Consider the following 12,455-nt stretch of genomic DNA (forward strand, 5'->3'; position numbering starts at 1 on the left):
TGCCTAGATGTTTTAATGCGGTAGCATTAGACCGCACACTTGAAGAAAAACAGTCTCTGCAAAATTGTAAGGAAATCAGCGCTTCTTTAGTTGGGTATTTTTAGAAAAACTTCGTTAACTCGGGTTTGGTGGCCAAGTTAGTTCGTTAGTTCTTGTTGATAACACTGAGCCCTATGCGTATTTGCTGGGGAATCAAAATTTCTTCGTTAGATCAGAAACTTCATAAAACTGTGTTCCGTCAGATCGAGTTTTAACTGTCATCATCATCATCAGCCTGTCTACGCCCACTGCAGGGCAAAGGCCTCTCCCATGTTCCGCCAATCAACCCTGTCCTGTGCTTTCTGCTGCCACGTTATACCTACAAACTTCTTAATCTCATCTACCCACCTAATTTTCTGTCTCCCCCTCACGCGTTTGCCATCTCTTGGAATCCAGTCAGTTACCCTTAATGACCACTGGTTATCCTGCCCACATGCAACGTGCCCGGCCCATATCCATTTCTTCTTCTTGATTTCAACTATGATGTCCTTAACCCCCGTTTGTTCCCTGACCCACTCTGCTCTCTTCCTATCATTTTACTTTCCATCGCTCGCTGCATCGTCCTCAATTTAAGTTGAACCCTCTTTGTAAGTCTCGAGGTTTCTGCTTCGTAGGTAAGTACCGGTAAAATCAGATGTATGCATTAAGGGACAAGGAAGGCAAGGTCACAAACAATATGGATAGAATAGTTGAGGTAGCGAAAGAGTCCTACGGAGATCTGTACAGCAGCCGAGACAGTCAGGATGATAACGTAAGAAGCAGTACTAGCGCAGAGGAATCGGACATCCCACCATTATTGACAGGAGAAGTAAAGAAAGCCCTAAAAGGAATGCAAACAGGCAATGCCGCTGGTGAGGATCAGGTAACATCAGACCTGTTGAAAGACGGTGGAGAGATTATGTTAGAAAAACTGGCCACCCTGTATGCGAAGTGTCTCTCGACGGGGAGGATACCAGAATCTTGGAAGAATGCCAACATCATCTTGATCCATAAGAAAGGGGACGTGAAGGACCTGAAAAATTACAGGCCCATAAGCTTACTGTGCGTTGTCTACAAGCTATTTACAAAAGTAATTGCTAACAGAATTAATACGACATTAGAGTTCAATCAACCAAGGGACCAGGCAGGATTTTGTACAGGCTTCTCAACAATAGACCATATTCATACCATCAATCAGGTGATAGAGAAATGCGCGGAATACAACCAACCCCTATACATAGCCTTCATAGATTACGAGAAGGCATTTGATTCGGTGGTGACATCAGCAGTCATGCAGGCACTGCGGAATCAGGGCATCGATGAAGCCTATATAAACATAATGGAAGAAATCTACAGCGGATCCACAGCCACTATAGTTTTAACTGTATACACATATAAATGCACACACATACAAACTAAAAATTTCAGGGGGTTTGGATCCCCCCCCCCCCTTCTGCCCTCACTATGCTTATGGTACTGGTTTACTGGTTTGTATTCCTTAAGTACAGGCTTCAATCAAGAAATATGAATCCATATCTAGCCTGAAAAGTGTGGCCATAACACACAAATTACCAAATATACAAGTGGCACAAAATATAGCATATAATATAGCATATAGCAAAATAAGACCGTTACTATTGCAGTACTAGAATCAATTGTGTCTTGGGTTATCGTCTTTTCGTCATTGACGAATTTTCTGCTTTAAGGAAAAGCGACACTTTGCAAATTTTAACATCACGCAGCCTCACGTTTGTCTTTAGTATCCCATTACCTCAGCGGTCAGACTCCAAATACATTAGAGAAAAAATCCAGTGTCAACTTTCATGCAGTTAACAGCATCACATGTACCAGAATGACACCTATATCAGCATCACTTACAGCAGCTTATCACGTCATCCATGTGCTGGCGATGATCTCAACGTTGAGAGTTTGCGTGGACATCGTGTTCGCTGTCCTTCGCCGGCAAGCTGCTGTGGCATGGTTTAGAGGCGTCGCAGTCGCATATTTGATCCTGCGAGGGCGGTGCACATGTGGCATCAAGATAAGTGGCCTCGCTATTTTTACCTTGGCTGGCACACATGTTCAAGGATAAGTTAATTGGCTGAAAATATAAACACGTACCGGTGAAGAAGCAGCATTACAGCACTCGCTCATTTGGGTTGTGCACGTGGATGCACGCCAGGCCTTGGTCTGAGTTCCCACCGACATGTTGAAGCTGCACGTCTGCACGCCTGCCACATTGCTGCGCAATTAGTCCTCTGAAGGACATCGTCCTGATAATAGTAGTAAAGTGATTACTTTTAGGATGCAATCATAAATTCGGTATGCCAGTGTTGTGGTATACTTAAATACAAGTGAAAGCATCGACCATTCTTCCGGAACTTAAAAAAAAATAATAATAAATTGCAGGGTTTTCTGCACTAGAACCACAACATCATTATGAGGTGTACACACTAGCTGTAGTGGGTGGCTCAGAATTGATGTCAAAGTACACGGGTGCTTTTACATTTCGCCCCCATTGAAATGCGGCCACCATGACTAGGCTGAGTGTTCACCATTGATTCTATTTCTTACTTTCATCATGGTCGTCACTTCAGGATAAAAGTATTTTTCCAGTTATTTGGAAACCTGGTTACCTGGTTACCTCCAGCAAACCAGTTCACTCCAGCAAAGTCAATCATGACTTTGCTGATCACACCTGATCTACACTTTTAAGTGTAATTGCTTACCACCCTTCACTACATTTGCCCTCGTGTGGAAGCAATCTTGCTACTCTAGTAGAGATGCATTACATGACCTGCCAAACTCCAGTGCCTCCTAACTAAAATGCTTGCTTCCTCTCTAATATGGACTCTCACACTCTCGTTTTTGAATAGTACACCTAAACGTTCTTCTGCCACCACATCTTACAGCTGCCCCAAAATTTCCTCAACTTTCCCAGCTGTCATCTATGTTTCAGCTCCAAAGTTAACGACCGAATAACACATACATTTTTTTTTCAGCTTCACCCGTACTCTCAAGGGCTGATTCGCGCAGCTGTCAAGCACCCTGTCCCATGATGGTCATAACAGCGATGTCCATTACCTCACAGCGTTGTCCCATCAATTTCACCTCAACACCAGTGATGTTAGTCAATACTGGTAACACCGCCGGCGCCAAAATTTGAACCAGATGGTGACGAAAAAGACGCTGTGTCACAAGTGCCAATGTCATGGCAGAATGCGTATTGACGGCTGTGTGAATCGGGCCGAATTATAGGTGCACTGTTCTTTAAGATAAGTTATCCAGGAAAAATGAAACTGGGCAAAAGGCAGCTAAACCATGGCTTTAAATTTCAAACAAGCAAGCAACACTATACTGCTGAAGATCGCACATACCAACATTCCTTCCCACGGCGAATGTAGAGGCCTCCACACCAACTGTACATTGAAAGAAGGCTATCTGCGCGGTGACTGTGCTCCTACGACGACGACGGATATACTGCCGCAATCGAGCCTGCAGAGCCATACACAGGTCAATGTTTCAGCTACACATTGTAATGCTTCTGCCTACAGTGTGTGGATTCACATTAAAAGGCCTGCCCCTCGAAAGCTTGCGGTAACAAAAAGCTCAACTCCTGCCCACTTCTATTCCGCCAATCGCACAGTGTAAAGCCATAACATATTTCATCGAGCAATAATGGTGCCGGTAAAATTGGGGTGGACAAAGCAGTGCAAGGGTTTGTGAGATCGCACATGCATCTTTGTGACGTCCGTCAGTAACTACTATTCTTTAAAGTAAAATTTTGGCAGGCAACTTAAGAGTTAACAAAAATTAACACCATCTTTCCAAAGGGAACCCTGATGAGATGCGAAGCAGCAGCGTTGCGCCTGGGTGGCGTCACCGGTTGAACGGCGCTAACCGGGTCACGGGTTGAACGGCGAGACTCCTCCGGATCGGCCGGCGGAGCCCGGCGCTTGCGGGCGGGCGCTTCGGCGGGCGATTCGGCGGAGGGCGCACGGCGCTTTCGAGAGGTTGCCGACGGCGACGACATCGAGGATTCGCCGGCGTTGGCCTTCCGCTGTCGGCGCCATCGGCGCTTCCGCTCGGCTTCCTTGGCGCGCGTCTCGTCGATGTTGCGGACGCGTTGAAGACGCTTGCGCTCGGCTTCCTTGGCTCGCGCCTCGTCGGTGTCGTTGGTCTTCCGCTGCCGACGCTTGCGTTCGGCTTCCCTGGCTCGCGCCTCGTCGGTGTTGAAGGCGCGACGTCGCCATTCGCGAAAGCGATCGGCTCCGCAAACCCTCGCAACGCCGGCGACGGCCGGGTTAGGCCCAATCGCTTCGGTGGATGTTTCGGCGGGCGAAGGAGCGTCGTCTTCCGGCGTCCTCTCCATCGCAGATAAACGAGCCGAAAGTGTTTTACCACTCGGCACTCGATGTGCGCTCGAACGTTGCGATCGGTGGAGAGGGTGAAGCGAGAGAGGTGACAAGTACAGTACGTATGACATGTTTCAACGCGTACGTTAGGCGCGCGTCAGGTTTATTGCGAGGGGAGCGTGACGTCAACGCGCAGCTGCGGTGTGACCTACTTTGGCACCGCTCCAACACCTGCGGCGAGGGGAGCGCGTTCGTACGGACGCACGGAGGGACAGCGAGGCTAGTCAAAGAGCTGCTTCGCATCTAATATAACGTTCAATTTGTCTCACACTTCCCTTTACCCGTTGACATCACTCCCCACTTCCGTGACGCGACTCTGAATTGTACTCGAATTAACTGTCCCTTGCGTGACTTCCGTGTATGTACTTCTGGTCTTCAGTTCAATTTTCACCAATGGAGTTTATCCTATGGCCTGAAGCAGCTCTTGCTGACCTAGTTAATTACCGGTTATAAAGCCTATAAGGGAAGCTAAATGGGCTCGTTGCTATGGCACCTTCGCGTACACTTTCCTGTAGCACGGCAAAGACAAGGAAGCTCAGGAAAGAGAACATGTAACACATCGATGCTTCTTTTTCAGCCCAATATGCCGCAATTTAAAAAATTTCTTTTTTAATTCTTGATCAATTTTGACGGAACTTGCAGAGTTTATGTATATTTGTGTGCTGATTTCAACTATGCAGGTTTTGTTTTTTTCTATGATAAGTAGTTTCGAAGATATTACAAACAGCTGCCTCACTAGCTACAATTAACTGCAACCTGCACAGCAATGTACAGTCGCACTCAATATGACTTGCAACACAAGAGCGCATGGCCTCACGAGCCGAAAGATTGCGCATAGCTTCCACTAACCTTTATTTTGATAACTAAACTATGTTCCAGTCACTTGGGGATGATCCCTAATAAGAAAATATCATTTATTTGTGAAAATAAGGGCAAGTTGAAGCCATGCGCTATCTTTGAGCTCGTGAGGCCACGCGCTTCCATGTTGCAGGTTATACTGAGCGCGACAGTACAACCCACAGAATCCATCGAGGATGTTCGTAGTGTGTCATAAAGGATAAATCATTGCTTTATGCCATTTCCAATGAAAGTTGTGGGCTGCCGAACTCAAATTAAAAAATGCCCTCATTGATACTTGAAAAAAAAAAAAAGCTCTCTTTAGAACATCTACCCATGAAAGTATAACAAAATTTACCTTATGACACATCGTAACTATTTATCTCAGAAGCAAAAGAAAGTCACAATGATAATCCATTCGAATAAACATTCGGATGCCCCCTGGTAAATATGAAGCAACATCAGTCAGCACCACTCTATGGAGTGTCACATTTTATTTTTCGGGACTGGGCTTTTACACTACAAGCTCCTGGTGTAATACACCTTTGTCGATGCATCCGAACTGTTGTCGGAATCAGTAGCAGAAGTTGTTGGTACCTGCAACCCTAAAGACAACAATTCAGGAAACCGTCAGCCTGAATTCTGGTATTCTCAAGTCATTTCCCTAGATGCCACTACATATGTAATTGCTTTTGGGTGAGCACACCCTCTTGCTGCCACTGCACTCCAAGCTTATGGACTTTTTGTCGACACATAAGTACTATCGTGCTCAGTATGAGCTACACCACGCGAGCGCGTGGCCGAGCGCTCTGCAAGGTTGTACAGTTGCATCGAATATGGCATATTTTCGAGTTATCGGGAGAGAGTTTGGCTGTCCCTGCAAGCGCGCATCGCCCCCACTTGCTTTCACCCTTGCCCTTGTTTTACCCTGCGGTGATATCAGATTCGAAAATGATAACTTTGAGGGTGAAAGCAAGCAAGTGGGGGCGATGGGCGCTCACAGGGACAGCCGAACTCTCTCCCAATAACTCAAAAATATGCCATAATCGGCGCAACTGTACAACCTTGCAGAGCGCTCGGCCACGCGCTCGCGTGATGTAGCTCATACTGAGCGCGATAGTGCCTTTCCATGCAACACAGAATGCTTGGCTACCCATTGCTAAAACTTCTTCATGGTACTTCCCAACGAGTCAGGTCTGCAGCTATGTCCTGCACGTGCATATGCAGGAACTTACCCCTCTTCCAAAGAATGGCTGCACGTACATGTTTTTACACTGGTCACACTGAGAAGTATCTGCTTCAGAATACATATGTTTCCATAGCAGCTCAGGACTATTAGAACTATACAGTTGAACCCTTTTATAAGAGACACTGATGTACAGATAATTAGGTATAAGAGACACCAGAGTGCCTACATTGAAACAGGAGTTGATAAGAAAATGCAAATGTGGTAGCCTGCTTATAAGAGACACCTCATATAAGAGACAACAATTATTCCCCGGTGCATGTCTATTATAAAGGGGTTCAACTGTATTAAAAAACCTTTGTCCGTAAAGTTCTGAGACTGAGTCCATTAAAAAATGCGTTTAACATTGAAATCATTTGTGCAGCACCCCTTCAAAATAGTCTCCCTTGCAGTCTATGCACAGCTTCCAACGCTTCTGAGGTCCTGGAAACACTTGGAAAACGCTTCTTTTGGCAGGGCTGTCAGCTCCACGCTCCCCATCCAGCGACCTTTTAAGGCTCTCTTCCCACGAGGAAACAGGAAAAAATCGCATGGGGAGAGGTCAGGTGAGTATGGCGGATGGGAAGTACAGTAATGCTGTGCTTGGCGAGAAATTTTGTCACGCTGAGAGCAGTGTGCGGCCTTTCGTTATCGTGGAGAAGGCTCCATTGTCCAGATGCCCATAAGTCAGGGCGACCTCGTTGCAGTGCATCACGCATGTTTTGGAGCACACGGATATAAAACTCCTGATTCACCATCTGCCCTTGTGGGACGAACTCGTGCTGTATGACACCTCTGGTATCGAAAAAAACTATCAGCATCGTCTTTGTTTGGTCTTCTGTCGCCGCACTATTCTCGACGCCAAAGAGCTTGTGGACTGCCATTCAACACTCTGCCTCTTTGAGAATCATATTGAAAACACCATGCTTCGTCTTCAGCAATGATGCTGTCGATGAATGCAGCATCCTTCTCTGCCTCGGAGAGCAGATTAGCGCTCACTGATGCCCGCGTGTCCTTCTGGTCCTGTGCGGCACACGTCTGGCATTCAGCTGTCGTTTCCCCAAGTTCTCATGCAAAATTTGGCAGCATATTGTCTTACTAATGTAGAGAGCATCCGACAGCATGCGGACTGTAATGGTGCGGTCTTGCTGTACGATCTCCCTGATCTGAGCCACATTGTTTTCATTCTGTGAGGTTGCAGGGTGCCCCTGCCTTGTGTCGTCTTCCACTGAAGTTCTTCCTGAAACGAACCTCTTGTGCCACTAAAAAAAATCACAGCATATCCACGGAGTGAATGATGATGAGTGGGCGAAGCTGCGGAGGTTCATCGGTAAACCGTGAATCTTCCGTGAATTCGGCCCAGTACATCATCACCGACGTCAGATCGGGCGCGTTTATACTAAAGGTTCGATGAGAGTTATGACGACTTGCAGCTCACTTTAATTTTACATGTACGCTGTGAATTTTCATTGTTTAGAAAACCATTGCCTTAGAAGACATCTGGCGTCTTTCGTTAAGCAGCTGGCGTCTTTTCGTTTTGCTTTAGAAATATCTGGCGTCTTTCGTTGGTTTATTTCATCAATCAACGGCGTTTTGAACAAAATTTTTATTGTTTATTCACGCACAGGAGAAATCTCACCAGGCACTACCTTGGAGGTAAACAATGGCTGCTAATGGGAATGAGAGACAGAAGAAGTCGGCTTTTAGCTAACACTTACACTTCTACTTCTACTAACGTTTCCTACTGGAACATGCCAATGGCTGCTAATGGGGAATGAGAGACAGAAGAATTCGGCTTTTAGTTAACACGCACGCTGCGAATTTTTTATTGTTCAACAATGCACAGGAGAAATCTCCCACCGGCACCACCTTGGAGGTCAAGATCTGGTACTAGCGTTAAGACTGGTTACGCACTACGACGGGGACGAACGGGTGCCGCTTTAAGGAGCTTCGCCCCTAAAACAAGCGCCCGCGATAATGCCTCGTTGCCATAAGAGTCGCGAAGGAGCTCATACGTCTGAGTACGCAGTCTCATGCATAAGAGGCCTCTCAAAGTAATTTAAGACCAGATGTGGTTTATTCCGCACATTTGCATTTTCACCTCTGCTTTTTTCATGTTTCAAAGGTGAAAGGCAGACAGTTGGATGACAAATGAAAAACATTTCCTCATGGGTTAACACCTGTAGCCACTAAGGAATAAACTAGAATATTTCCGCACCGAAAAATTTTCATCTGACCAATCGGGCGAGTGATTCAAGCGATGGGTCAGATAATTTTCTCCAGTGCAATCGAGTGGATGATTCAGGTGATTGGTCCAGTAAAAATTTTCACCTGACCGATCACGTGAATAAGGTGAAAGGATATCTTTGTACAGTTGCCTGGCACCAAAGGCACGGAAAGAAGGACAATATTTTTGCCCCTTCATTGAAAGGCATCGCTGATCGCATCTGCACTCTGCTAACACTTCTTTTGTCCTCATCTTGAAGCCCCACTGAGTTGTTAGGCGCAGATGACGAGTTGGATCCCTGGGACCGGTCACACTGCCAGAGAACGACTTGGCATTTCTTGTCATGGGAAGTCATGGCACCAGTGCGTGGCATCACGAAGGCACTTCTTGAAACCAAGGCCTTCCTGCATGTCAGAAACGGTCCTTTGGTGAGTGCGCTGGAAATGCAACTCACATAAAATGGCAGTGAATTTCCCTAAAAGAAATTGTCCTGTATACAAAGTATAAGCTGCACAGGCAACAATAGCCAACAGCAGCCAACATTAAGCCAACAGTTAGCTGACGCTAGGAAATATTAAACAGGGCCAGGGTGCTTTTCTGTAAGTGTCCACTAAATGCACTGTCTGTTTCAATAGAGTTGGAAGCCCGGGTTCACTACTGGTGCTGGCCCACTCACTCTCAATATTTAGCCAATCAGAGCATGCCAAAATGGGCAGTCAACTTAGTGGATGCTTACAGAATACCACCCTGGTATGCACCCAGGGGCCTCTTCATCATCCATCATTATCAGTCTGAGTAGACATGTGCGCCGCCGCCGGCCTGTTTAGGTCACGCCGCCGCCGAAGTTCGAAGAATGATCATGCCGCCGCCGCCACACAATAATTGCGGCGCACCGCCGTTAGTCTTTCCTTTGAACCCGAATGGGGACCCTGGACATAAAATACATCACATCACCAGGGGAGCTCTTCCCGATGTGTCTACGTAATGGACTGTCCATTTAAATCACCGCATTCCAGGCGCCGCTGGCCTACACAACTCGCTGGATAGCAAATTCTCGGAGTGTTGAACCTAGTACACTGTGCGTAGATAGATAAAATAGATAAGTAATATATATCCATGCGTTAGTACACTTATTCCCTCAGTTTTTACTCAAGTAAACTGATAAATATAGAAGTAAAGACAATGAAAAACTTAGAATAGCTAGCTAGTTCATAGGGTATTCACGTTAAAAAGACCGGAAGTGCAAATGCAGAAACAACAGAGAAGTTGGTGCATCCGCGCACCTGATTGTTAGGTATCGCCTCTTGCCTGGGAGTGCGCAGATAAGTACTTGTGTCTACCTTCTCTTCCACCACTGTACCATTTTTCAGTTGATAGCAGCGTTTTCGGCGTCTTTACTCTAGCTGTTATGTCCGTGCTTGCATTCATTCATTCACAAAACTTTATTGTGAGTCCTGAAGTCCGGTCTTTTGAGACCGAAGCGCGCTGCATCCACGTCGGCGCAGTTAGGCCGAGCCTTATGGCGCCATCGCAGACCCTCTGGACAGCCCGTAGTTGATCTTGATAAGAACAGCTGGAGATCATCTTCTGCCAGTGAAGCCATTTTTTTTCGGGGGTCGGCGAGAGTCGCAGGACAGCTCGCCAGCATGTGTCTGATTTTAATGATGCCATCGAATGCGCCACATTCTTTTCTAATTTCACTTTCCGGGTGAAATTTATCAACAACATATGGAGTGGGGTACGTCCCGGTTTGCAGTAAACGTAGCGTGACTGCCTGAGCTGTGTTCAACTTTACGTGTGGCAGTGGGAATTGCCTACACCCCAAGTAGTAGTATTTAGTGATATTGTTGTAAGTTAGTAAATTATCTTTATGATCCCCGGAATGGTAGTGGGTGTCGGTTCGGTTCTGACCGGCACGGCAAGCGAGTCCTCGTGCCAGGTCATTCGTCACCTCATTGAGGTTGACCCGAGCCTCGTCCACTTGTCCCATATCTGCAGGAAACCATCGGATTTCAGAGTCTATAGCTTCTACATTGCCGATAAGTTTAACCGCAGTCCCAGCGACATAGCCCTTGTCAAAGCTATTTTGCTGCTTGGGAATCGCTATAAATGTAAGACCATTTTTGGTTCCTAATAGCTAAAGCAACCGCGGCTTGCTCCGCCACCGTTGATTCCTTAGTGAAGAGGGTGACGGTGTCCCATACCTCGCCCCGGCTGTCAACCACCACGGCCGTGTAGGCCTCTTTGCCTTTGACCCAGGTGGCGTCGGGCTGCCTCTTGTCCTGTCTTCAATTTCTTTCAATGAAGCTTTCGCTCTTGCCTTTCTTCTGCTAACATTGTGCTCCGAGTGCATGTTTCATGGGAGAGGGGTGGTGCTTGCACACCCGGTCTTTTTAAAGAGCCCCGAAACAGCTTCTGAAGATACAAAAAACGTGCACATCAGGGTGTCGGAACGAAATGTTTTTCGTTTCGGTTTTAGTTTCGTTCCACTGCAAAAAGTTCCGTTCTGTTTCTGTTCCGGAACGAAAAAATAATGTTCCGTAACGGTTCGTAACGTTTTTTTATGGAAAAATTTGAAGCTAAAGTAATCATAAAAAAAAACATTTGATTTGTGATGTAGTTACTTGCCTTCCTCCTAAGAAAGCGGGACAAGGGTAAAACACATTCTTCAGAGGAGCGGAAGTAACTGTACATATGAATTCCTACCAACTAGCACAAACCAGTATACCCTTCAAAGTCATAGTATTTATTTTTTCCAAATTCAATCACAATTTTAGTGGGCTCAGTGCTTTGTGTCAAGGGAGTGAGCACGATCTCAGAAGCAGCACGTCACTGAGTGCACTCTGTGATGTGCGAGACCGCTGTTTTGATAAAAAGATTGCCAGGCCTGCGCGGAATGTGCAGCACAGTCACAGCGAAAGTTGGAAGAGCGGACTTTGTAGAGTCCGTTGTAGAGTCTCTTGGGTACCGAAGTTCCCACTATGTCATTTTTCGTGGTTCTTCGGAGAATCGTGGTAGCCGCTACACATCTGTAAGGCATTATGTGCGCTTTGTGCTGTGGCTGATGACGATGAACTATGGCTGAGCACTTTGCAGTGGGTGGGAAGCATTAAACCACACACTCTTTGCGGAATTAGCATTGTGTGATGGCTGGTTGTCGTTTTACTCTTCTGCCACGCTGTATTACCTATGTTAACACGATTCCTTGCCCGACATGACGCCTGTATAGAGTATTTTTGCGAAGGAGTTATAAGCACCAGCGTGGCACTGTGGTGGAAGACTCGAATGCCACGCAGGGGACGCGGGTTAAAATCCCATCCGATCCTAGAAATTTGTTTCTCATTTTATTTTTCCTTACTTCACGCGATAGTGGTCACGGACACGGGCGGCGGCGGGCAACTATGGTGCCAAAATCAGCAGTTCTGATCTCATAAGAGCCTTCGCTGTAACAAACTTCGGCACCGACAATGCCCTCTCCACTTTGGCCTGCGTGACAGGCCCGCAAAAGACCACTTGCGCTAATATCAGCATCTCTGGTTGCCACTGTTTTCGTTTTTCGCACAATTTCAACATATCTTTGCTTTGGAATTGCTGCCTGAGGTACGCGTTAATACTGTACCCTGAGATATGCTCACATTGCGTGAACTCAGTTGTTCCGGACTGCGAAGTTTTCTCGTGAACCGAAAAACGATTGAAAAAATTTCGGTTTCACTCCGGAACGAAATAATAGATA

The 12,455-nt window shown here is 46.5% G+C and overlaps 1 protein-coding gene across 4 annotated transcripts in view; it reads right to left on the reverse strand.

The window, feature by feature from the left end:
- The window catches only part of LOC119404972 (zinc finger protein 821), a 39,761-nt gene that overhangs the window by 4,983 nt on the left and 22,323 nt on the right, over positions 1–12,455 (reverse strand). For 3 of the 4 annotated variants that reach the window (XM_049419147.1, XM_049419146.1, XM_037671712.2), the window contains one exon: positions 8,550–9,126. In XM_049419147.1, coding sequence (XP_049275104.1) covers positions 9,125–9,126 — 2 coding nt within the window. In that variant the 3' untranslated portion in view covers positions 8,550–9,124. Of the gene's footprint in view, positions 1–1,896; positions 2,030–2,139; positions 2,250–3,395; positions 3,514–3,919; positions 9,127–12,455 lie in introns of those variants that run through there. The other variant, XM_037671714.2, reaches the window with a different exon arrangement.

This window comes from Rhipicephalus sanguineus, chromosome 9, assembly GCF_013339695.2.
Source record: "Rhipicephalus sanguineus isolate Rsan-2018 chromosome 9, BIME_Rsan_1.4, whole genome shotgun sequence".
NCBI classification, from domain to species: Eukaryota; Metazoa; Arthropoda; class Arachnida; order Ixodida; family Ixodidae; genus Rhipicephalus; species Rhipicephalus sanguineus.